The 26,563-nt window shown below is 47.3% G+C and overlaps 1 protein-coding gene across 11 annotated transcripts in view; it reads left to right on the top strand.

Annotated features, from left to right (window-relative positions):
• Positions 1-26,563, top strand: part of CENPC (centromere protein C) — a 755,709-nt gene that overhangs the window by 58,355 nt on the left and 670,791 nt on the right. For all 11 annotated transcript variants that reach the window (XM_063919916.1, XM_063919914.1, XM_063919915.1 and 8 more), the window contains exon 2: positions 19,656-19,699. In XM_063919916.1, coding sequence (XP_063775986.1) covers positions 19,656-19,699 — 44 coding nt within the window. The remainder of the gene's footprint in view (positions 1-19,655; positions 19,700-26,563) is intronic.

The raw sequence follows: 26,563 nt of genomic DNA, 5'->3' as shown, positions 1-26,563 counted from the left end.
ATCTGTTTTTCCATTGGGGACTGCTATTACCCTTACAGGAGCAATTCTAACAGCCTCTTCCTGTGTAGATTCTACAGCTTGTTGTGGTACAATTGTTTCAGTGTAGTGCATGGTGCCGTACTTACCCGTTGACACGACCTCACCTATCCCTCCGCTAGGGGCTTTTACTAATCTCGTGGGTGTCGCTGTGCCTACTGTGGTCTCTGCTATGGTGGCTGCAAGAGAGAGAGCTGAAATTGTTGCTGAATCGTCTTCTTGATCACACTCCTGAGGAAGGTTCAAAACAGGGTACATCTTGCACGGGTTAATACTTGCATGAGTTATTTGGTTAACATTATTAACATTTACAGGGTTACTAAGAGTTTGTGTTTTACAACCCAGTGCGTTTCTCTCCGCAATCAACTTCTCTCCTGCAATGTATGGTGGAGGAGGAGCTGTGGCAATCAACTTCCTGACTGCCCCAGATCCTGCCGCCAGAGCCAAACCTCTCTGTATCTCACCTTCCTGGTGCCATAACTGTAAACAATCATGATGTTGAATTCGTCTCTTTGTTGATTTTACGAGACATATCCTCCTCCTTAAATTTTGTAACACTTCTGGACTAAAGCTACCTATTCTTGGGAATTTGTCCCTGTCTTGTACAGTCATTCTCTCCCATTCATCACATAAAGATTCGGTGTGAATTCCATATTTTTCACACATTACATATCGTGCCGACCCAACTGGTCGGTTCACAGAATCAACCTGAACCAGGGTTGATCGCCCCCTACCTGGGCAACTGGCCCCCATAGTCTGCAGGTGTTGCTTAGTCCTCCTTGGATCTCTGTATCAAGGTTTTCAGCAAGCCTTTACAGACAACCAAATTACTCCACAGTAGGCCGGCGGTGGCGGTTTACCGAGTACCCCACTCACTCGCCCACCTCGACCAATACGACCTGATCACACCGACGTGGTGCTGGCGTACTCGATACAGGGCCCCTATGGAACCTTCAGTTTACTGGAACATATGAGGGTTACCCGCAGGACACTTACTCTTTCCAGTAAAGTTGGGGTTGTTAGATAGTTCCTGAGTGACCAGCGAACTTCCCTTCCAAAAATAAAAAATTACACAAATCACGTCAGAATGTACAGATAGCGTTTGTGACCACTTTACTCTAATGGTATTAGGTCAGATTACTAACTACTGCACACAATAACGTGTGGTCCAATCGTTCAGTACACGAGCACTACTTGTCATGTACTGAAAGATCAATGGAATCTATGTTTCCGGCTGCGATTCCTTCAGCCAGAGCTTGTATGGCCTATATGGGTTCTGCACCAACACCCCAGGCGTTGTGCCACTGGACTTTTATAGCGGACCTTTTACCTTACGACCTCCTGGTCTTGTTACCTTATGACCTCCTGGTCTTGTTACCTTATGACCTCCTGGTCTTGTTACCTTATGACCTCCTGGTCTTGTTACCTTATGGTCCGCTATACTCTAATGCTCAAATATTATTTAACCAGGGATGCCTCCCTAGCCACCGTATATGTCACTTACACGTATGTCCCTTGACGAGTACCCGGCTTTCCTTTTGGTTCCACCTTAAAGTTATATAAACTTTTGTATACAAAACACACTCACTCAACACATGTACACTTTGTTTCTATATCTATTTCTGCGCAGAAATTGTCTTCAGGCCAAGAGTGTTACCAATTAGGAGCAGGATCTGTTAAACTAAATTTCAGATTTTCTAAAAATAGATTTGCGTTATTTACCGCTTCGCGTTATCTACCGCTGTGCGTTACTTATCGCCTTGCGCTAATTATCGCTTTGCGCTAATTCAACTTTTTCGTGACTTGAGCTACGTGAGCGTAACCGGACGCTACGTTGCGTAATGTACGCTGCGTGCGTCTGCCTTTTGGATTGCGTACGCTAGTCTTTGTTAGCGACACGTGTACGCAATGCAAAGGATCCACCGTAACACAATATATTTATTTATCAATGTAGGTGATCCCTGATCATCTACCGCAATCCACACTGACTGCCTTGTATCTCAGACAAACCGTGTGTTGTTCTATACTTTAATTATTACCTCTACTATTAAATAACAGCAAATCTCTTTTTAGCACTTTCTATCAACTATAAAATTTGGCAAACAGGAATAGTGATATACGAAAAAATGAAATACACAAGTGAAAAGAAATGCAGGTATGTATGCGTACGCAAGACAAAAGAAAAATAAACAGTTTTAAAAAGACACAAGCGTTTTGTTCTTACTTCCGGTTCCCGGATTCCTTCAGCATTCTTTATCTAAGCGAAGCAGACGCTTATCCCGTCAGCACTGTGAGACAACCTCCCACCCTTTGCTGGAGGGATAGTGTCTGCTGATCTACCTAGTGCAGATATGAGAAGGATAGGACGAGCCCGCAATTGACAATGCTAAATTCCTTTGTCATATAAACAACCCTTTATGAAGCTAAGAACACTGTACGCTGTTTACTTAAGAAGTACCGTAATGGTACGCTATCTGCGTAGCGATCGCTCAGCCGTAGGCGAGACGCTCAAGCGTCACGTTCGCTCACGGCCCAGTGATCACAGGACACGTTATTGGTTATGTCTAGGGGAATGATTCGCTGTAGCGTAGCATACGCTCGAGACCACGAGGAGGTCACCAGCGATGCAGACGCTTACAACACTATACCTTTATGATAAAACCTTATACCAATGAAATACACTGAATACCTTAATGTGAGTACAGGGTGTAAGTGCAACCTTGTGTAACCTGACTAACTACGAAGCTGCTTGAGCGTCACCGACGCTCAAGTGAACACTTAACACTATAGGAAATACACAGATACTGGTTTAGGTTCCAAGGCCTATTAACTGTATTATATCTAATATACTTGTAAAAGGGGATAACAGTACAAATGATACACTACAATATAACAGAGACTTCCTAACCACAGAACTAAACAATAAATACAAAAGGACAATACTACTCTGACCTAAAAGAAATACAATACAATACTATCTAATACAATACAATACTAGCCTAGTCTAGGGGAGATATGAGAGAACAGAACAGAGAGAGAGAGAGAGAGAGAGAGAGAGAGAGATGAGATGAGAGAAATTGGCTCACAGAAAGACAATGATTACGGAGAGAAACTTACGCACAAAGGGTATGATCGCCTGCGCCTCGATATCCAGCTCCCGGCTATCAGCAGATAACCGTTGATGAGAGAGTGAGAGCTGGATGTGGTCGGCCTGCCTATTTATGCCCCACACACAATGCAATCTCCTGGTCCTACAATCCCATTGTCCATTGGCCGAAGGAATTCGGCCCTGTATCATAACAAAAGGTCATAGGGTGATTCATACAGGTGGGCTGTGACGATTTCCAACAGCTCAGGTGGGTGGGAAACTGGGTTTCCCGCCGCATACCTGAGTATGTGTAATTAATAGAAATGGACATAAACTTCTTATGTCCATAACTATTCGCACGAGCGATTAATACGCTCCAAACCAACACCGGAATATTGCTAATTAAATACTCTTCCGATGGGTACCAAACACTGCTGTATGATTCCTGTTAGACCCTTCGTACGATATAAAGAGGGATTCCTCAGCTCTGGGACATTGTATTTTAACCAAACTTTCAGAATCTATCAAAGGGACCATGATCTATAAACTACATTAATTGTGAACATTTGTAACGAATGAGTCGCACGCTACGACTACATAAACTCTACCGTAAATACGCATACCGCGCCTGCGAGTGCACGTTATTGCGGGTATGCGAATCCACGGGAGAGCGCATGCACGCGCAGCGCGGACCAGTGTGCGGTGCAAATATGGCAACGTGCATTGAGACATTTTTCTGACTTTGACAGGGCCGGTGTCCTTTCTACACTTTACCACTCTCCACCGGTATTATTATTTCTCCGCTCTCAAGTTCTACATTTCAGTTCATATTTCATCGCTCCCAAGTTCATTTATTATTTAACTGGTTCCAGCCAGTATCCACTCCGTGCTAACAACAGTCTGGTTCCAGCCAGTATCCACAGCAGCTGTTTTATCTTCAGCAACCCAGCTTTTCCTGGAACACCAGCTGGCACAATCCTGGGTTATCTCCATTGCTACAGTCGGGCCTGGTAAGGACTTTCCATCTAGAAGATCATAAGAACTATCTCACACTACCAGTGCCCTGTGGCTCCTGCCATCCTGTAGTACCCAGGAACTGTATTTATTCTTTGCTGACTTTTACGTTTTCTTTTACTGCTGCTGTGTTGCGGAGTTGTCATAATAAACATCATTGACTTTTATCCAAGTTGTCGTGGTCACGCCTTCGGGCAGTTATTATTCATGTTACTTACATGTCCAGGGGTCTGATACAACCTCCCAGGTTCCGGTACATCTCAGCCCCTACAACTGAGGCTGCCTCCCGTCAGCTCAGGCCCTCAGTTGTGACACTGATGAATTAAATGAATTGTGTGAAGAAGTGTGGAGTTCCCCTGATAAGAAACTAGTGATTTCTAAGAGGTTACTGATGGCGTACCCTTTCCCGCCAACGGATAGGTTACGTTGGGAAACATCCCCTAGGGTGGACCAGGCGCTAACACGCTTATCTAAAAGGGTGGCACTGCCGTCTCAGGATACGGCCGCCCTAAAGGAGCCTGCGGATAGAAAGCAGGAAGCTATCCTGAAGTCTGTGTATACACACTCTGGTACTCTACTGAGACCTGCTATTGCTTCAGCCTGGATGTGTAGTGCTGCAGCAGCATGGACTGATACCCTGTCAGACAACATTGATTCCTTCGACAGTGATACTGTTTTGCTAACCCTCGAACATATAAAAGACGTCGTCTTATATATGCGGGATGCCCAGAGGGACATTTGCCTGCTGGCATTTAGAATTAATGCAATGTCCATTTCTGCCAGGAGAGTATTATGGACTCGGCAATGGACAGGTGATGCTGATTCTAAAAAACACATGGAGGTTTTGCCTTATAAGGGTGAGGAATTGTTTGGGGACGGTCTCTCGGACCTCGTATCCACAGCAACTGCTGGGAAGTCGACTTTTTTACCTCAGGTTCCCTCACAGCCTAAGAAAGCACCGTATTATCAAGTGCAGTCCTTTCGGCCTCAGAAAGGCAAGCGGGTCAGAGGAGCATCCTTTCTGGCCAGAGGCAAGGGTAAAGGAAAGAAGCTGCACCAGGCAGCCAGTTCCCAGAAACAAAAATCCTCCCCTGCTTCCACTAAGTCCACCGCATGACGTTGGGGCTCCACAGGCGGAGCCAGGTGCGGTGGGGGCGCGTCTCCGAAACTTCAGCAACCAGTGGGTTCGCTCACAAGTGGATCTCTGGGCTGTACAAATTGTATCTCAGGGATACAAGCTGGAGTTCGAGGTGACTCCCCCTCGCCGTTACCTCAAATCAGCCTTGCCAGCTGCTCCCAGGGAAAGGGAGGTAGTACTGGCGGCAATTCACAAGCTGTACCTCCAGCAGGTGATAATCAAGGTCCCCCTCCTTCAACAGGGAAGGGGTTACTATTCCACAATGTTTGTGGTACCGAAACAGGACGGTTCGGTGAGACCCATTCTGAATTTAAAATCCTTGAACACTTATATAAAGAAGTTCAAGTTCAAAATGGAATCACTCAGGGCGGTTATTGCAAGCCTGGAAGAGGGGGATTTTATGGTGTCGCTGGACATCAAGGATGCTTCTTTGCATGTCCCCATTTACCCACCTCACCAGGAATACCTCAGGTTTGTGGTACAGGACTGTCATTACCAATTCCAGACGTTACCGTTTGGTCTCTCCACGGCACCGAGAATATTTACCAAGGTAATGGCCGAAATGATGATGATACTCTTTCGGAAGAAGGGAGTTATAATTATCCCGTACTTGGACGATCTCCTCATAAAGGCGAGGTCCAGAGAGCAGTTGTTGGTCAGCGTAGCACTCTCTCAGGAAGTGTTGCAACAGCACGGCTGGATTCTGAATATTCCAAAGTCGCAGCTGATTCCTGCGACGCGTCTGCTTTTCCTGGGCATGATTCTGAACACAGAACAGAAGAAGGTGTTTCTCCCGGTGGAGAAGGCCCAGGAATTGTCATCTCTGGTCAGGGACCTCCTGAAACCAAAACGGGTGTCGGTGCATCACTGCACGCGAGTCCTGGGAAAGATGGTGGCTTCTTACGAAGCAATTCCCTTCGGCAGGTTCCATGCAAGGATCTTTCAGTGGGATCTGTTGGACAAATGGTCCGGATCGCATCTTCAGATGCATCGGTTGATCACCCTGTCCCCAAGGGCCAGGGTGTCTCTGCTGTGGTGGCTGCAGAGTGCTCATCTTCTCGAGGGCCGCAGGTTCGGCATACAGGACTGGGTCCTGGTGACCACGGATGCAAGCCTCCGAGGATGGGGGGCAGGCACTCAGGGAAGAAACTTCCAAGAACAGTGGTCAAGTCTGGAGACTTCACTACACATAAATATACTGGAACTAAGGGCCATTTACAATGCCCTGAGTCACGCAGAGCCCCTGCTTCAAAACCACCCAGTACCGATTTCAGTCAGACAACATCACGGCGGTCGCCCATGTAAACCGCCAGGGCGGCACGAGAAGCAGGATGGCAATGGCATAAACCACAAGGATTCTTCGATGGGCGGAGAATCACGTGCTAGCACTGTCAGCAGTGTTCATTCCGGGAGTGGACAACTGGGAAGCAGACTTCCTCAGCAGGCACGACCTCCACCCGGGAAAGTGGGGACTTCATCAAGAAGTCTTCACACAGATTGTAAATCGCTGGGAACTGCCATGGGTGGACATGATGGCGTCCCGCCTCAACAAAAAGCTAAAAAAATATTGCGCCAGGTCAAGGGACCCTCAGGCGATAGCTGTGGACGCACTAGTGACACCGTGGGTGTACCAGTCGGTTTATGTGTTCCCTCCTCTTCCTCTCATACCCAAGGTACTGAGGATAGTAAGAAAGAGAGGAGTAAGAACTATACTCATCGTTCCGGATTGGCCAAGAAGAACTTGGTACCCATAACTACAAGAAATGATCTCGGAGGACCCATGGCCTCTGCCTCTCAGACAGGACCTGTTACAGCAGGGGCCCTGTCTGTTCCAAGACTTACCGCGGCTGCGTTTGACGGCATGGCAGTTGAACGCCGGATCCTAACGGAAAAGGGCAGTCCAGATGAAGTGATTACTACGCTGATAAAAGCTAGGAAGGATGTGACCGCAAAGCATTATCACCGCATATGGCGGAAATATGTCGCTTGGTGTGAGGCCAGGAAGGCCCCAACAGGGGAATTCCAGCTGGGTCGATTTCTGCACTTCCTACATTCAGGGGTGACTATGGGCCTAAAATTGGGGTCCATAAAGGTCCAGATTTCGGCCCTATCTATTTTCTTTCAAAAAGAACTGGCTTCACTGCCTGAAGTTCAGACGTTTGTAAAGGGAGTGCTGCATATTCAGCCCCCTTTTGTGCCTCCATTGGCACCTTGGGATCTTAACGTTGTGTTGGATTTCCTGAAATCACACTGGTTTGAACCAGTTAGGACCGTGGAGCTAAAGTATCTCACGTGGAAGGTGGTCATGCTGTTGGCCTAAGCTTCAGCTAGGCGTGTGTCAGAATTGGCGGCTTTGTCATGTAAAAGCCCGTATCTGATCTTCTATATGGACAGGGCAGAATTGAGGACTCGTCCCCAATTTCTCCCAAAGGTGGTATCGGCGTTTCATTTGAACCAACCTATTGTGGTGCCTGCGGCTACTCGGGACTTGGAGGATTCCAAGTTGCTGGACGTAGTCCGGGCTTTGAAAATTTATGTTTCCAGGATGGCTGGAGTCAGGAAAACTGACTCGCTATTTATCCTGCATGCACCCAACAAGCTGGGTGCTCCTGCTTCAAAGCAAACTATTGCTCGCTGGATCTATTGCACGATTCAGCTGGCACATTCAGCGGCTGGACTGCCGCATCCTAAATCAGTAAAAGCCCATTCCACAAGGAAGGTGGGCTCTTCTTGGGCGGCTGCCCGAGGGGTCTCGGCTTTACAGCTTTGCCGAGCTGCTACTTGGTCGGGTTCAAACACATTTGCTAAATTCTACAAGTTTGATACCCTGGCTGAGGAGGACCTTGAGTTTGCTCATTCGGTGCTGCAGAGTCATCCGCACTCTCCCGCCCGTTTGGGAGCTTTGGCATAATCCCCATGGTCCTTACGGAGTTCCCAGCATCCACTAGGACGTCAGAGAAAATAAGAATTTACTCACCGGTAATTCTATTTTTTTCGTAGTCCGTAGTGGATGCTGGGCGCCCGTCCCAAGTGCGGACTCTCTGCAATACATGTATATAGTTATTGCTTCACTAAAGGGTTATGGTTATGAGCCATCCGTAAAAGGAGGCTCAGTTGTTGTTCATACTGTTAACTGGGTATGGTTATCACGAGTTGTACAGTGTGATTGGTGTGGCTGGTATGAGTCTTACCCTGGATTCCAAATCCTTTCCTTGTTGTGTCAGCTCTTCCGGGCACAGTTTCCATAACTGAGGTCTGGAGGAGGGGCATAGAGGGAGGAGACAGTGCACACCAGATAGTACCTAATCTTTCTTTTAGAGTGCCCAGTCTCCTGCGGAGCCCGTCTATTCCCCATGGTCCTTACGGAGTTCCCAGCATCCACTACGGACTACGAGAAATAGAATTACCGGTGAGTAAATTCTTATTATATCTCTATCTATATATATCTCTATATATCTCTATATGCATACTAGGGTCTCAATCTCTGCTGATAAGGTACCTGTCCACGCTGCCACAGCGCTATAAACCCATGCCGACACAATCGCCGGTCTGAGTAGTATACTAGAATATGCACGCTATCTGCAGGATCCCTGAGAATAGCTAGTGCTACCTTCTGTGCAAACAGGACACCCTAGGGGAAGATTCCCAACACATCCTGGCCCTAGTGGGGAAAGGATACTGCCTGAGAATTTTTTGTGGGAAGCTGCAGTCTCTTGTCTGGAGATTCCCGCTCTTTTTCCTCATGAGAGGAGGGAAATTTACCTCAGCTTTCTTCCCCTTAACATGTGTACCCTTGTGTCAGGGACAAATGAGTCATCAGTGATATGCACATCATCTTTTATTACAATAATCATATATTGAATACCTTTCAGCCATCTTGGCTGTAACTTTGCATTATCGTAGTCGACACTGGAGTCAAACTCTGTGTCGATATCAGTGTTTATTATTTAGGATAGTGAGCATTGTGAGACTCTGAAGGTCTCTGTGACACAGGGACAGACATGGGTAGATTTCCTGTCTGTTCTCTAATCTTTTGTGCAATAAATTCACCTCAGCACTTACACATATCCAAACAGGTGTCGGCGTTGTCGACGGAGACACCCTCACACACATTTGCTCTATCTCCTCCTTAGGGGAGCCTTTTACCTCAGACATGTCGACACACACGTACCGACACACCACACACACAGGGGATGCTCCATTTGAAGACAGTTCCCCCACAAGGCCCTTTGGAGAGACAGAGAGAGAGTATGCCAGCACACACCCCAGCGCTATATGACCCAGGAATCACACAGTAACTTAGTGTTAACCCAGTAGCTGCTGTATATATTGTTTTTACGCCAAATTGATGTGCCCCCCCTCTCTTTTTCACCCTCTCTATCGTGCAGGGGAGAGCCTGGGGAGCTTCCTCTCAGCGGAGCTGTGGAGAGAAAATGGCGCTGGTGAGTGCTGAGGAAGAAGGCCCCGCCCCCTCAGCGGCGGGCTTCTCCCGCGATTTTGTGTAAAATTAATGGCGGGGGCTCATGCATATAACAGTGTCCAACTGTATATATGCTGCTTTTGCCAGGAGGTACTTAATTGCTGCCCAGGGCGCCCCCCCCCTGCGCCCTGCACCCTACAGTGACCGGAGTGTGTGGGTTAGTGTGGGAGCAATGGCGCACAGCTGCAGTGCTGTGCGCTACCTCATGTGAAGACAGGAGTCTTCTGCCGCCGATTTCGATGTCTTCTTGCTTCTGCCGGCTTCTGTCTTCTGGCTCTGCGAGGGGAACGGACGACCAAGGTTAAGATCCTGTGTTCGAACCCTCTGGAGCTAATGGTGTCCAGTAGCCTAAGAAGCGCAACCTAGCCGCAGTTAGGTTTGCTTCTCTCCCCTCAGTCCCACGTAGCAGAGAGTCTGTTGCCAGCAGAAGCTCTCTGAAAATAAAAAACCTAACTAAAATACTTTCTTATTAGCAAGCTCAGGAGAGCCCACTAAAAGCACCCAGCTCTGGCCGGGCACAGATTCTAACTGAGGTCTGGAGGAGGGGCATAGAGGGAGGAGCCAGTGCACACCAGTAGTACTAAATCTTTCTTAGAGTGCCCAGTCTCCTGCGGAGCCCGTCTATTCCCCATGGTCCTTACGGAGTCCCCAGCATCCACTACGGACTCTGAGAAATAGATTTACCGGTGAGTAAAATCTTATTTTTCGGTCTGTTTCTAGAATCAGGCCCAAAAAGGTCAGACGCGTTGCAGGGACTAGCTGGGATTTCGGTAAATTGAGAATCCAGCCGTGCCTCTGCAACGTCTTCACGGACAGAGACACGCTGTCCAGTAACTTCTCCCGAGATCTCGCCTTTATGAGGAGATCGTCCAAGTACGGGATAATTGTGACTCCCTGCCTGCGCAGGAGCACCATCATTTCCGCCATTACCTTGGTGAAAATTCTCGGGGCCGTGGAAAGACCAAACGGCAACGTCTGAAATTGGTAGTGACAGTCCTGTACTGCAAATCTCAGGAACGCCTGGTGAGGAGGGAAAATCGGAACATGAAGGTACACATCCTTTATGTCCAGGGACACCATCCAATCCCCTCCCTCCAGGCTGGCGATGACCGCTCTGAGCGATTCCATTTTGAACTTGAACCTCTTCAAGTACAGGTTCAGGGATTTCAGATTTAAAATGGATCTGACCGAACCGTCCGGTTTCGGTACCACAAACAGGGATGAATAATAACCCTCTCCTTGCTGGAGATGAGGAACTTCGACTATCACCTGTTGAATATACAATTTGTGAATTGCAGCTAACACCAGCTCCCTCTCCGACGGGGAAGCCGGCAGAGCCGATTTGAAAAACCGGCGAGGAGGCATGTCTTCGAATTCCAGTCTGTTTTCCTGGGAAACGATCTCTATTGCCCAGGGATCCACCTGTGAGAGAACCCAGATGTGGCTGAAAAGACGAAGACGTGCCCCCACTTGATCTGACCCCTTCCCCCCCGGAAAGCCACAGCGTCATGCGGTGGACTTTGCGGAAGTAGGGGAGGACTTCTGCTCTTGGGAACTAGCCGAGTGCAGCTTTTTTCCCTTGCCTTTACCTCTGGCAACAAAGGACGATCCTCGTACCTTCTTGCTTTTATTGGAACAAAAGGACTGCATTTGATAATGCGGTACCTTCTTAGCATGCTGCGGGGGAACATTAGGTAAAAAATTCGATTTACCAGCCGTAGCAGTAGAGACGAGGTCCGAGAGGCCTTCTCCAAACAACTCCTCCCCCTTTGTAAGGCAATGACTCCATATGCCGCTTTGAGTCGGCGTCTCCCGTCCACTGTCGGGTCCACAAGAGTCGCCTAGCAGAAATAGACATAGCGTTTATTCTGGAGCTTAGTAAACAAATGTCTCTCTGAGCATCCCTCATATACAAGGCAGCATCTCTGATATGCTCAATGGTCATTAGAATGGTATCCCTATCTAAGGTGTCAATCTCCGTAGATAAGGAGTCTGCCCTTGCCACAACAGCACTACAAACCCAGGCCGACGCCATGGCCGGTCTAACGATAGTTCCTGAATGTGTGTAAATGTACTTCATGGTAATTTCCTGCTTGCGATCAGCAGGATCCTTGAGGGAAGCAGTATCCGGAGAAGGCAGTGCCACCTTCTTGGATAAGCGTGTCAGTGCCTTGTCTACTTTAGGCGAAGATTCCCATCGTATCCTATCCTTCTGTGGAAAAGGATACGCCATAAGAATCCTTTTGGGAACATGTAGTCTCCTATCCGGAGACTCCCAAGCCTTTTCGCACAATTCGCTTAGCTCAAATGAGGATGGAAACGTGACCTCAGGCTTTTTCCCTTTTATACATGTGAATCCTCGTTTCAGGGACAGGGTGTTCCTCAGTGATATGCAAAACCTCTTTTATGGCAATAATCATGTATCGAATACTCTTTGCCACCTTCGGCTGTAATTTTGCATCCTCATAGTCGACACTAGAGTCGGTATCTGTGTCGGTATCTGTGTCAGCGACCTGGGATATGGGGCGCTTTTGAGACCCTGAAGGTCCTGGCGCCCCAGGGACAGGCACGGTCTGGCTACCTGACTGATCCCTAGCCTCAGCCTTGTCTAACCTTTTATGCAGGAGATTCACATTTGCATTTAAGACATTCAGCATATCCACACAGTCCGGTGTGGGCGTTGCCGACGGCGACCTGACATTCAAACACTCCCCCTCCACATTAAGCGAGCATTCCTCGTCAAACATGTCGACACACACGTACCGACACACTTCACACACACACAGGGAAACTCCTTTCTGAAGACCGTATCCCCTTTAAGGCCCTTTGGAGAGACAGAGAGAGAGTATGCCAGCACACACCTCAGCGCAATGACCCTGGAGACCAACCCAAAATGTTTTTCCCCCAGCAGCGCTGTATAATATCTTATCCGCCAATTATGTGCCCCCCCCCCCCCCTCTCTTTTAAACACCCCTTCACCGTGTGTAAGCAGGGGAGAGTCCGGGGAGCTTCCTCTCAGCGTTCTGTGGAGAGAAAAATGGCGCTGGTGAGTGCTGAGGGAGAAGCCCCGCCCCCTCGGCGGCGGGCTTCTGTCCCGCTCAAATTTGTGTAAAAATGGCCGGGGCTCTTTTATATACATGTACAGTGCCCAGCTGTACAGGTATATATCTTTTTGCCATGTTTTGAGGTGTTGTTATTGCTGCCCAGGGCGCCACCCCTGCGCCCATACAGTGATCGGAGTGTGTGAGGTGTGTGGAGCAATGACGCACAGCTGCGGTGCTGTGCGTTACCTCAGTGAAGCCGCTGAAAGCTTCTGCCGCCTGAGACGTCTTCTTGCTTCTGTTCTTCTGGCTCTGTGAGGAGAACAGCGGCGTGGCTCCGGGGGTGGACGCCCAGGACGAACCTGTGTTCACCCCCTCTGGAGCTAATGGTGTCCAGTAGCGGAGGAAGCAGATCCTATCATTTAAGTAGGTCTGCTCCTCTCTCCCCAGTCCCTCGATGCTGGGAGCCTGTTGCCATCAGTGCTCCCTGTAAAAATAGAAAAATCCAAACAAAAATGCTTTCTAATGCAAATAACTCAGGAGAGCTCCCTGCAGTGCGCCCATCTTCCTCTGGGCACAGTGTAAAACTGAGGTCTGGAGGAGGGACATAGAGGGAGGAGCCAGTGCACACCCAGAATCCAAAGCTTTCTTAAAGTGCCCTATCTCCTGCGGAGCCCGTCTATTCCCCATGGTCCTTACGGAGTCCCCAGCATCCTCTAGGACGTTAGAGAAATAGCAAACCATAGTACAAAGTTAAAATGCCTATCAGACCGACAGGCAATTTGTCTGACAGCATCTGACACTGCAGATATTGTGGAAATACACTGAGATAGGGATGGCCATTGACCATCGATGATCGTAGACCGATGTCACATATTTTTACCATCGATGGTAGATACATGAATGGTTTCCTGCCACCGATAGTAAGCGTAGTTCAGATGGTTCTATTGTTTTTGTTTGCAGAGCTACTAAGCTCTGCAAACAAAAACATTAGCTCTACGCTATCACTATCTCTGAGTCCAGCTGCACTACACTTTAATTAAAGTGCAGTAAAAGTGTGTGCGCGCTGGGATGGGTGGGGTGGAGTCGCTAGCTGTGGCCCGCCTCCTGCTAGCTGTGGCCCACCTCCTTGACTCGACAGTGGCTGGAATCCGCTGTCAGTCTGCAGCCCATGCCTGCCAGCTGCAACCCTTCCCGTGGCCCTCCCTGCTCTGCTGACGCAGAGTGAGCAAAGGAGAGACACGGATACAGGATCCAGCCGCCGCGCATGCGCACAAGAAACATTTGCCTGCTGATACTATTTTTAAATTTGCACTGGCTGTCTCTTCTGCACATTCGATGGTATACCATGACATATTTTCGTACCGTCGATGGTTCCTTCTAATTTAACCATCAATGGCAACCATCGATGGAGGTAGTACTGATGGCCATCGCTACTGTGAGATCTCTCATATGCTGCTTTCACATCGCATACCCTGCTTTTAAAACGTTTCTTAAAACGGGTTTTAAAACGGGTCTGAGCAGTTTAACCCCCTTCACATCGCATGTTGTAACCAGTATATTACCATTTCATTACCGTTTTGGTACCTTTCACACTGAACCCGTTTCACCCATAGAAAACAGTGGTTGTCATTGTAAATGGACTTTTCTGGCCCACACATTATATAAAGCATCTTTACCATGTTTTTGTAGATTACTGCATTCTTCACTGTCCCAGTGATTTGTCTACATATTTCTTCATCCCCTCTGATCCTAAGCAGCTCCCTAACCTCCTCATCACTCCAATTTGCTATTTTAAACTGTATTCTGTATAATAAAACACTCCCTTCACTCTCGTGTTTCCTCCAGTTTATTTCCTGCTTCTGCCTGGTGACATCATGCATGGAGACAGCCTATCACCTTATGTGGTTTGGAAATACCGTTTCTGAGCCTTTCACACTGCACAATGAAACGGGTCTGAACCGTGTAGGACCCTGCTTTTTAACCGTTTCAAAATACCAGTATTTTGAAAACGGTAAATTCAAGGTGGCCCTTTCACACCGCAGCTAGAACCGTTTTGGAAGGCTTAAAAATCGTCAATTTACTGGGTTAAAGCTGCGGTGTGAAAGGGGTATTAGTGTATTGGCCACGGTGTCGGCACTCTGCGCTCAGGGAGGAAACATTTCCCCATTCCTTCCCATGTGAAAGAAACGAGAATGTCTGTCAGCCAGCCGTGGCATGGCATACACTGCCTGATGCGGTCCACTTTAGTCTTAGAAGATATCGTGTCGGTGAGACATGCTGGACAAACTGGCATGCCTGACTGATCAATATTTTCATATCGGTCGCCTGCATACACGCTACAATTATCTTGGTTATCCGCCGATATTGGGTGGATCGCCAGATCGTAGTGGGTATGCCCAGGATTAGAAATAAAAGGGAAAGGGACCTGACATTGCAACACAGAGTGGCAGATTAAATTACTGAGTTGCAGGGTTGGAAGAAAAAAAAAAACCCAAAATTTTTTTGTTTTTTTTTTTGTTTCAACCTGATTAAAAGTGAGGTCCTGGGAATGGTTGGTGCAGAACATTGCACTCTCCCTGACAGTACTTCAACAACACGGTTGGATCATAAATTTTCCAAAGTCACAGTTGGAACCGACGACAAGATTGTCCTTTCTGGGGATGATACTGGACACAGAAGTACGGAGGGAATTTCTACCAGTAGAAAAGGTTTTGGAATTCCAGAGAATGGTCAGACAAATTCTGAAACCAACAACCGTGTCGATTCATCAATGCATTCGGGTGTTTGGGAAGATGGTAGCGGCCTATGAGGCCATACAGTTTGGCCGATTCCATGCCAGAGTATTCCAGTGGGACCTGTTGGACAAGTGGTCCGGATCCCATCTACACATGCATCAGAGGATAATCCTGTCATCCAAAGCCAGAATTTCGCTCCTGTGGTGGCTACATAGTTCTCACCTCCTAGAGGGACGCAGGTTCGGGATTCAGGACTGGGACCTAGTAACCACGGATGCAAGTCTCCGAGGCTGGGGAGCAGTCACACAGGGGGAGAGCTTCCAAGGAAGATGGTCAAGTCAAGAAACTTCACATAAACGTTCTGTAGTTGAGAGCCATTTACAACGGCCTTCTACAAGCGGTGCATCTTCATCAAGATCAACCTGTACAGATCCAGTCGTACAATGTAACAGCAGTCGCGTACATAAACCGTCAGGGTGGAACGAAAAGCAGAGCGGCAATGGCAGAGGTGTCAAAGATCCTCCTCTGGGCAGAAAGACATGCAAGAGCTCTGTCAGCAATTTTCATTCCGGGAGTGGACAACTGGGAAGCAGACTTCCTCAGCAGACACGATCTCCATCCAGGAGAATGGGGCCTCCACCAAGAAGTCTACACAGAGGTGATAGGTCTTTGGGGAGTTCCTCAAGTAGACATGATGGCATCTCGTCTCAACAAGAAGCTTCAGAGATATTGTTCCAGGTCGAGAGACCCTCAAGCAATAGCAATGGATGCATTAGGGACCCAGTGGGTGTTTTGGTCGGTATATGTCTTCCCTCCATTTCCACTCGTTCTGAAATTCTCAAGATCATAAGAAGAACAGGGGTTCGAGCGATCCTCATTGTCCCAGACTGGCCAAGGAGGGCTTGGTACCCAGATCTTCAGGAGTTGGTCATAGAAGATCCTCTGCATTTTCCTCTTCGCGAGTACCTGCTGCAGCAGGGGCCGTGCGTGTATCAAGACTTACCGCGGCTACGTTTGACGGCATGGCTGTTGAGCGCCGGATCATAGCCCGAAAGGGTATTCCCAAAGGTGTCACTCCCATTCTTATTCAGGCCAGGAAAGTAGTAACGTCTAGACATTACCACCGTGTTTGGAGAAAATGTGTGTCTTGGTGTGAAACCAAGAAGGCTCCAACGGAAGAGTTTGTTAGGACGTTTTCTCCATTTTCTCCAGGCGGGTGTGGATGCGGGTGTGGATGCGGGCCTACAATTGGGTTCAATCAAGGTCCAGATTTCGGCCTTGTCCGTTTTCTTTCAGAAACAATTGGCCTCCCTTCCAGAAGTTCAGACGTTCGTGAAAGAGGTTCTGCACATCCAGCCTCCATTTGTGCCTCCTGTGGCACCATGGGATCTTAACGTGGTGTTGCAGTTTCTTCAATCGGATTGGTTTGAACCTTTCCAGGAGATAGAGTTGAAGTTTCTCACTTGGAAAGAGGTCATGCTGTTGGCCTTGGCATCCGCAAGTAGGGTGTCTGAGTTAGGGGCCTTGTTTCACAAGAGCCCTTATTTGGTTTTCCATGAAGATAGGGCTGAGTTAAGAACTCGTCAGCAATTTCTTCCAAAGGTGGTTTCTTCTTTCCACATGAACCAACCTATTGTGGTGCCAGTGACTACTGACACCTTCGCTGCTTCAAAGTCTCTAGATGTGGTCAGGGCTTTGAGAAATTATGTCGCAAGAACAGCTCGGATACGGAAAACAGAGGCTCTGTTTGTCCTGTATGCTCCCAACAAGATTGGGTGTCCAGCTTTTAAGCAGACTATTGCGCGCTGGATCAGAGGTATGATTCAGCACGCTTATTCCACGGCAGGATTGCCGATACCGGTGACTGCCCATTCTACTAGAAAGGTGGGCTCTTCCTGGGCGGCTGCCCGGGTGGTCTCGGCATTACAACTTTGCCGAGCAGCTACTTGGTCAGGGACAAACACGTTTGCTAAGTTTTACAAGTTTGACACCTTGGCCGTTGAGGACCTACAGTTTGGTAAATCTGTGCTGCAGGGTTATCCGCACTCTCCCGCCCGTACTGGAGCTTTGGTATAACCCCATGGTACTGAAGTGGACCCCAGCAGTATGAGAAAACAGGATTTTAATACCTGCCGGTAAATCCTTTTCTACTAGTCCGTACAGGATGCTGGGCACCCAGCCCAGTGCGTACTTTACCTGCAGTTGTTAATTTGTTAAAAATGTTTTCAGCATGTTTGCTGTAATGTTCATGCCCGTTGGCATGTGTTTTGTTGAATGCCATGTGTGCGGCATGATTGAAGTGTGAGCTGGTATGAATCTCACCATTAACTTAAAAGTAAATCCTTTTCTCGAAATGTCCATCTCCCTGGGCACAGTTCCTATACTGAGGTCTGGAGGAGGGGCATAGAGGGAGGAGCCACTTCACACTCTAAGACTTTTTCAGAGTGCCCATGGCTCCTGCGGAATCATCTATACCCCATGGTATTGAAGTGGACCCCAGCATCCTCTACGGACTAGGAGAAAAGGATTTAACGGTAGGTATTAAAATCCGTTTTTTCACCGTGACCGGGCAGTTCTTCGGACACGCCCAGGTTATTTACCCAAGGTGGTGTCTTCTTTCCACCTTAACCAGGAGATTGTGGTTACGGCCTTTAATTCTCCTGAGTTGTCTTCCAAAGTGCGGTCTTTGGAGGTGGTACGGGCTCTCCCTATCTATGTGAAGAAAACTTCCTCCGTTAGGAAATCCGATTCTCTTTTTGTGTTTGGTTTTCACAAACGTGGCTGGCCTGCTTCTAAGCATACATTGGCCAGATGGATTAGAATGGTGATTGCACATGCTTATGTACAGGCCGGTCGTCCGGTTCCTGCTACCATTGGGCGGCCCATTGTGGTGCGACCCTTGTACAATTGTGCAAGGCGGCTACGTGGTCTTCGATGAACACGTTTATTAGGTTGTATGCCTTTGATACTGCCGCTTCCCAGGATGCTTCCTTTGCACGCCGGGTTCTAGTGCTCGCTACAGTGCGTCCCCTCCCATAAGGAACATCCCCGACTTTATTGCTTGTGGAGCCTAGTGTGACCCGCAGCATAAAACGAGATTTATGGTAAAAACTTACCGTTGTTAAATCTCTTTCTTACGAGGTACACTGGGCTCCACGAGGCGCCCACCCTGACGCACTTAGCTTTTTTGGGTATGTACTGGCATAGCCGCTGACACCCTCTCTTGCGGTGAGTGTGTGGTGTAATTGGCTACGAGCGGTTGTCGTCTCTGGTACCTGCTACTGCATTGGGCTGGTTAACTACACTGAGCTCACTGGCATGGAGTCGGGGTTATATAGGAGGCGGCGCTGTGCATCTTGGGAACAGTCTAAAGCTTTGAGCCTGTTGGTGCCTCGGATCAAGATCTTACTCTACACCCTGATGGAGCCCAGTGTACCTCGCAGAAAGAGATTTAACAACGGAAAGTTCTTAGCATAAATTTAGTTTTCAGAAAGTCTAATGTGGAAGAAAATGCAGGAGACAGATTTTATCCACTTAACTGACGATTTATTTCGCCGTAAACCGCTCCGAAATTGTCGTTTTTTTTGAGTGAATTAAGTGAAGAACATGACTTTAACCCTATCCCTAATGATTTTAGCTTAAAAAAAAAAAAAAAGGGATTTTTTTTTTTTTTTGTAAAAAATTATTTCCCCCCCCAAACATCACGACCATCGGGAACATTGCGACTATCGCGGCTTTCATTTTGAAAGCTGGGACAGCCTGCAAGTATGCAGGGGGGGTCGCTTGGGAGGGTTCATTCACTCTCCCCAGCGGCTGCCATTGTCTGCAGCCACTGGAGGAGGGGGATCCTGCCGTGCTGACCGATCTGCAGTGATCGGCAGCACGGCAGACATGGGGAGAGTGCAGGGAGGCAGTGGGACCTTCCGGTCCTGCTAACACTCTCTATCTGACTGGTCGCATCCTGTGCGACCAGGTCAGATAGAGCACTTGCTGGCATGGTCGCATCTGATGCGAACATGCCAGGCAAGTGATTAAGAGCCCCTGGCTACTTTTGTACACATGTTAATGTACTTACTACCCATATTATGAAATCTAAATTACATTAATATTTATTCAACAGGACCAACTTAAAAGAAAATACAGATCAAGATATTATCGAGAAAGGTAAGTGTTGTTATTTCTGTTAAATAATGTCAAAATATTTAGCGCTATTAGGAAATTGTGACTTTACAATAGCTATGCTAAGAGTGTGCGAATTACTGGCATCTTATAAATGTACCCATGTTGTTCTTACATTTTGAATATAGAAATGTACGATCATTGGCTAGTGGTTAAATCCTTCTACTTATATCCTCTACATACTTATTAGTGTGATTATATGAGTTTGCTGGATGGTGGCTGGAAAGCATTTCTAAATTTCCGGTATTGATTTCACAGGAAGGGGTCTATTTAGTAAAAAGTACATTAGCATATTTCAAAGCTACTGTTTTATCTGGAGTTTCAGATGCTGGGTTTGAAGGGGCAATAATATTAGATACAAAGCGCACCTGGTTTTGTATTCAATTATGTTGCCTCTTTAACTCCTGCAGCTGAAACAGCCTAAGATTTGGCAGTTTTGAAAAGAATTTACCTCCAAGACTTGAATTTGATGTGATACGAGATCATGGGGGTTAGAACACCGACACTGGCATCCTTACAGTGAGAATCACGACAATGCTTCAAATTGATTGAACGTAAACCTAATCCTTATCTTAACCATCCCTCTCTGCAGCACCACGGTAACCTCCCCTTCCGCAGCCTATCCCTAATCTCCTCCTGACACTTAGTTCGGGCTATCGGTATTTTGGCTTCTGTATTGTGACTGGTGTCGGTATTCAGTCGCTGGCATCCTGAACATCAGGATGCTTACTTCAGCCCCCTGAATTGACTTTTTATAAAGTCTAGGTCCTAAGTCTACAGTCAAACCCAATTGTCTTATGTTCAGCCTGTGATTCTGAAATCTGACTGTTGCTCATGCTCATTTTCTACACAGAGAATCTGATTCATGTTTGTAAGTAAAGCAAAAATTAAAAGCAAGTAACTTTGGGTCTGAAACAACAAAACATTTTGCCATGCAAAAGTAAAAATTTTTTTTTACTGAGCATCTGGAAAGTATTCACTGCGCTTCACTTTTCTCTTACGTCCTAGAGGATGCTGGGGTTGGCACTTTAAGAGTTTGAGAGTGTGGGCTGGCTCCTCCCTCTATGCCCCTCCTACCAGACTCTGTTTAGAAAATGTGCCAGAGGAGCCGGTCACAGCTAGGGGAGCTCTCCAGAGTTTCCCTAGAAAAGTTTTATTTAGAGTTTATTATTTTACATGGGGCCTGCTGGCAACGGCCTCCCTGCATCGTGGGACTAAGGGGGGGGAGTAGTGTCCGCCCTGCGGGGTCTGAGCCACTTACTCCGTTGATAGGACACTCCTGAGGGGTCAGATCGCTCTCCGTCGCAGGGGATTGCTCGCCCCAGCAGCATGCCGCCACCCCCTTACAGAGCTGAAGAATCTGTGGCAAGAGAGACACCGATCCCCCCTAGCAAGCGGGGGGGTCGGTGTGAATATGGCGGCAGCAGGGTAGGAGCGCAGTATTAACTGTGCTCCGGGACGCTCAGCGGTACATGGTGCGGTGCTGTGAGGGTCGCTCTGAGCCAGCCCTCCACCCTATACTGGTCCCAAAGCCAGTCGGGGTCCTCGTATCTCAGCCAGCACTCAATCCTCAGGCCAGTATAATCAGTGGGAGAGTGGAAAGACAGCGCCATTTTGGGGGCGGAGCTTCTCCTCAGAGCGGACCCAGCAGCGTTCAGCGCCATTTTCCTGCCTTCACAGCGCTGATCAGGAGAAACAGGTTCCTCCACAGCAACTCCGGCTATCTGTAAACGGTACCAGCAAGTTGTAGAAGGAGGGTGGGAGGATGCAATACGACTGTGTATCCTATTAAGGTGCACAGTCAGCGCTGACAATGGGTCTCCCTTTGGTTAGAAGCGCTGTGTGTGTGGGTTGGCTCCAATCTCTGTGTCTCTCTTGCCATTCTTGGGGGGGAAACTCTGTCTGCCCTCCCCTATGTGTGTGCGGAGTGTTTGGTGGTCTCCTTTAGCTATGTCCAGGGACACTGTGTCATATGCTGTAGAGGATATGTCCTCCCAGGATGATCCCATTCCATGTAATCAGGATAGCACTGGTTTAGCACAGATTCCAGCAAGGGAACCTGAGTGGATTTCTTCTATCAAATCTTGGATTTCTCAGATTTCTGACAGGGTTGCAAGTAATGAATCTGCAACCCAGGTATTACAGAACTCTATGGCAGTATGGCCGATTCTGGTACCTCAGGACGCTCCGCTATATACCTCCACAAACGTGCGCTTGTTCATGTCATACAAGATGACACGGATCCTGATTCTGACACCACAGACGGTAATGGGGATGTGTTGCAGGGGCTGCCTCTCTTGCAAAGGGGGTGCAGTTGATGATAGAGGCTATCAGGGATGTGTTGTATATTAATGATACCACACCTGAGCAGGTTGAGGAGGCTTTTTTCACTGAAAATAAGAAAGCCTTCGCCAACCTTCCCTGCGTCAAAGGAATTAAATGCTATATTTGAGAAAGCATGGGAAAACCCTGAAAAAAAATTCCAGATCCCTAAAAGGGTCCAGGTTGCATTTCCTTTCCCTGAGGAGGATAGAAAAAAATGGGAAAAACCGCCAATTGTTGACGCATCTGTGTCCAGACTCTCAAAAAAGGTGGTTTTACCTGTTCCGGGATCTACTGCCTTAAAGGAGCCGGCTGATCGTAAAATTGATAATACACTTAAATCAATATACACTGCTTCGGGGTCCATATTGCGTCCCACTATTGCTGGTGCATGGATTGCAAAAGCTATAGTAAAGTGGTCAGGCACCTTACTTGAGGATTTGGATACGATGGATAAGGGTGATGTTGAATTGTTTTTGCGTAACATTCACGATTCATCAGGTGTTATGGTAGAATCCATAAAAGACCTGGGTTCCATGGCTGCGGGGATCTCTTCCATGTCTGTTTCAGCTCGTCGGGGACTGTGGCTGCGCCAGTGGTCGGCCGACGCGGAATCCAGGAAAAGTGTGGAGTCCCTACCGTACACAGGTTAGGCTCTCTTTGGGGAAGATTACGTTTGACGGCATGGAAGTTGAGCGCCTGATACATGCTCGGAAGGGCATTACGAAGAAGGTCATTCCTACCCTGATTCAGGCTAGGAAAGGAATAACGTCTAAGCATTACCATTGTATTTGGAAGAAATATGTCTCTTGGTGTGAGTCCAAGAAGTTTCCTACGGTGGAGTTTCAACTGGGACGTTTCCTCCTCTTCCTGCAAGCAGGTGTTGATATGGGCCTGAGTTTGGGTTCTGTGAAAGTCCAGTTTTCGGCCCTATCTATTTTCTTCCAGAAACAATTGGCTGCCCTCCCTGAGGTTCAGATCTTTTTGTAGGGAGTTCTGCACATTCAACCTCCCTTTGTACCGCCTACGGCGCCTTGGGATCTTAATGTGGTGTTGCAGTTCCTCCAGTCAGACTGGTTTGAGCCTCTACAGGAGGTTGAGGTAAAATTTCTTACATGGAAGGCTGTCACGTTGTTGGCCTTAGCTTCTGCTAGACGTGTGTCAGAATTGGGGGCTTTGTCTTGTAAAAGTTCTTACTTGATCTTCCACGAAGATAGAGCTGAGCTCCGGACACGTCAGCAGGTTCTTCCAAAGGTTGTGTTGGCATTTCATATCAACCAATCTGTTGTGGTGCTAGAGGCTACTAACTCCTCAATTTCGTCAAAGTCCTTGGATGTTGTGAGGGCTTTGAGAATCTTTGTGAAGAGGACTGCTTGTCACATGAAATCTGTCTCTTTCTATGTCCTGTATGCTTCCAAGAAAATTGGGTGTCCCGCTTCAAAGCAGACTATATCTCGCTGGATTAGATTCACTATCCAGCATGCTTATTCTACGGCAGGACTGCCGTGTCCAAAATCTGTTAAGGCCCACTCTACTCATAAAGTGGGGTCTTCCTGGGCGGCTGCCCGGGGTGTCTCGGCGTTACAACGTTGCCGAGCGGCAACTTGGTCTGGGTTGAACACGTTTGCTAAGTTCTACAAGTTCGATACTTTGGCCTCTGATGATCTGAAGTTCAGTCAATCAGTTCTGCAGGAGCCTCCACGCTCTTCCTCCCATTTTTCGGAGCTTTGATACATCCCCATGGTACTAATGTGGACCCCCAGCATCCTCTAGGATGTAAGAGAAAATAGGATTTTGGTTACCTACCAGTAAATCCTTTTCTCGTAGTCCGTAGAGGATGGTGGGCGCCCGCCCAGAGCTTTGTTTTCCTGCAACCGTTATTTGGTTCAGAACGACTTTGGTTAGTTATGTACTGCATTGTTACTTGGTAAGTAATGTTTCAGCAGTTGCTGAGTTTTTCAAGCTAGTTAGCTTGATGTGCCTTGTATGTGTGAGCTGGTATGATTCTCTCCACTATCTGTGTAGTTTCTAGACTGAGTCTGGTTGGAGGGGCATAGAGGGAGGAGCCAGCTCACACTTTCAAACTCTTAAAGTGCCAATGGTTCCTGGTGGACCCGTCTATACCTCATGGTACTAATATGGATCCCAGCATCTTCTACGGACTACGAGAAAAGGATTTACCGGTAGATAACCAAAATCCTATTTTTCCACATTTTGTTATGTTACAGCCTTATTCCAGTCTGGAATAAATTCATTTTTTTGCTCAAAATTCTACACACAATACTCCATAACAATAACGTGAAAAAACTATTTTTTTAGATTTTTGCAAAATTATTAAAAATAAAAATCTAAGAAATCACATGTACAGAATTATTCACAGCCGTTGCTCAATACTTTGTTGATGCCATTTTGGCAGCAATTACAGCCTCAAGTCTTTTTGAATATGATGCCACAAGCTTGGCACACCTATCTTTGGGCAGTTTCGTCCATTCCTCTTTGCAGCACCTCCCAAGCTCCATCAGGTTGGATGAGAAGCATCGGTACACAGCCATTTACAGATCTCTCCAGAGATTTTCAATCGGATTCAAGTCAGGTCTCTGGCTGGGCCACTCAAGTCCATTCACAGAGTTGTCCTGAAGCCACTCCTTTGATATCTTGGCTGTGTGGTTAGGGCCATTGTCCTGCTGAAAGATGATCAGTCTGAGGTCAAGAGCGCTCTGAAGTAGGTTTTCATCCAGGATGTTTATGTACATTGCTGCATTCATCTTTCCCTCTATCCTGACTAGTCTCCCAGTTTCTGCTGCTGAAAACAATCCCCACAGCATCATGATGCCACCAACCATGCTACACTGTAGGGATGGTATTGGCCTGGTGATGTTAACCATTTATTATATTTAATGATGCGGGGGTGGAGAAAAAGGAAAAAAAAAAAAAGGGGGTGGGGGACCCCCATGAAATACTGGATTACCTGGTCAACCTGTTGTAATCTCTACCAGCATTTGATTAATCATTCACATATACCGGCCACAGTCACCAGTGAACACATAAGACCTCCAAAATATAAATCCTGTAAGGGAGTCTCCTTATAAATGTCCAGGGCCATGTTACGTACTCTAGTACTTCAGATTTTAGGAACAGAAGAGGAGTTATACAAAAACTATGGTTCGGAGATTATATCAAACCTAACCAAACTGTCGTGTAATGATGCGGTGATCTTCTGCATAGTAGAAATATACCAAATTTTAGCCCGTACCATACTTAACGTTGAAGTTTCAAGGTTTTTCCAGCATTTAGCCACTATACATCTAGCTGCGTTAAGAATGTGGTGGATAAGCTTATTAGCATTTTCATCAAGTCCCTCAATAGGAAAGCTCAATCACACCTACCAGGGGCTTAGTGATATTGGGATATTAAAAATATTTTGTAAGTTTCTCGACTTGACTAATTTTGGGGCATTTCCACCATACATGTATTAAGTCCCCGATTTGACCAGAAACCCTCCAGCGCATAGATGAGGATGTGTGGGAGAACTTAACTTTAAAGGAACCAGATACCATCTGGTATATAGTTTATATAAATTCTCCTTAATTGCAGAGGAGATAGATGATTGTGCTCTATTTTGCCTAATAAGCTTCTATGTATCCTCCTGCGGAAGGGGTCCCAGATCAGTCTCCCACTTACTTTCATGATAAAGAATACCTTCACAGTCCGCAGACCCTAATAAACCATAAAGTACCAAGATAATACCCTGTCTCATTGTTGTGTAGAGACATAAGGGCTAATTCCGACCTGAGCGCTAGGCTGCGTTTTCGCATAGCGAATGATCAGATCTAAACTGTGCATACGTATGCACCGCATTGCGCAGACACGTCGCCTGGGTAGAAAGTGGATCACCGCTCAACGATGGGTTTGTGCAAAGGATCCATTTGCACGGGTATTGACAGGAAGAAGGCTTTTGTGGGTGTCAACTGACCGTTTTCTGGGAGTATTTGGAATAATCAGACGTTCCTAAGCGTTTGCAGGGCGGGTGTCTGCCGTCAATTCCGGTCCCGGACAGTCTGAAGTGATCACAGCGGCTGAGTAAGTCCTGGGTTACTCAGAGACTGCACAAAATCTGTTTGTACAGCTCTGCTACACATGCGAATGCACTCTTGCACAGCTAAAATACACTCCCCTGTGGCCGGCGACTATGCGAACGCAGGACTGCAAAAAAACCCTAGTGAGCGATCAGTTCTGAATTAGCCCCATTGTTTTTCAAAAGAGTTTAACTGCAGGAAGACCTTTTCCTTAGGAAGAGAATATAAATAGAAGCGTAGTTGTAAATATAAAAAAAAATTGGGACTCCGTATTCCATATTTACTAATTAAGGAGTCTTGTGAGCACCATGTATTACCCTCAGTAAATTAAAAAACAAATCTAGGGCATAGTAATGTATCCATGAGTGTGATTTCAAAATGGAACCCGTAGGGAAATCTGGGTTATCACAAGTTAACGTAATGAGTGATGGACAAGAGGTTATGTCATAAC

The sequence above is a fragment of the Pseudophryne corroboree genome, chromosome 1 (genome assembly GCF_028390025.1).
Source record: "Pseudophryne corroboree isolate aPseCor3 chromosome 1, aPseCor3.hap2, whole genome shotgun sequence".
Lineage (NCBI taxonomy): Eukaryota > Metazoa > Chordata > Amphibia > Anura > Myobatrachidae > Pseudophryne > Pseudophryne corroboree.
The sequence above is the reverse complement of the archived record's forward strand: the minus strand, read 5'-3'. Positions and strand labels throughout refer to the sequence as shown.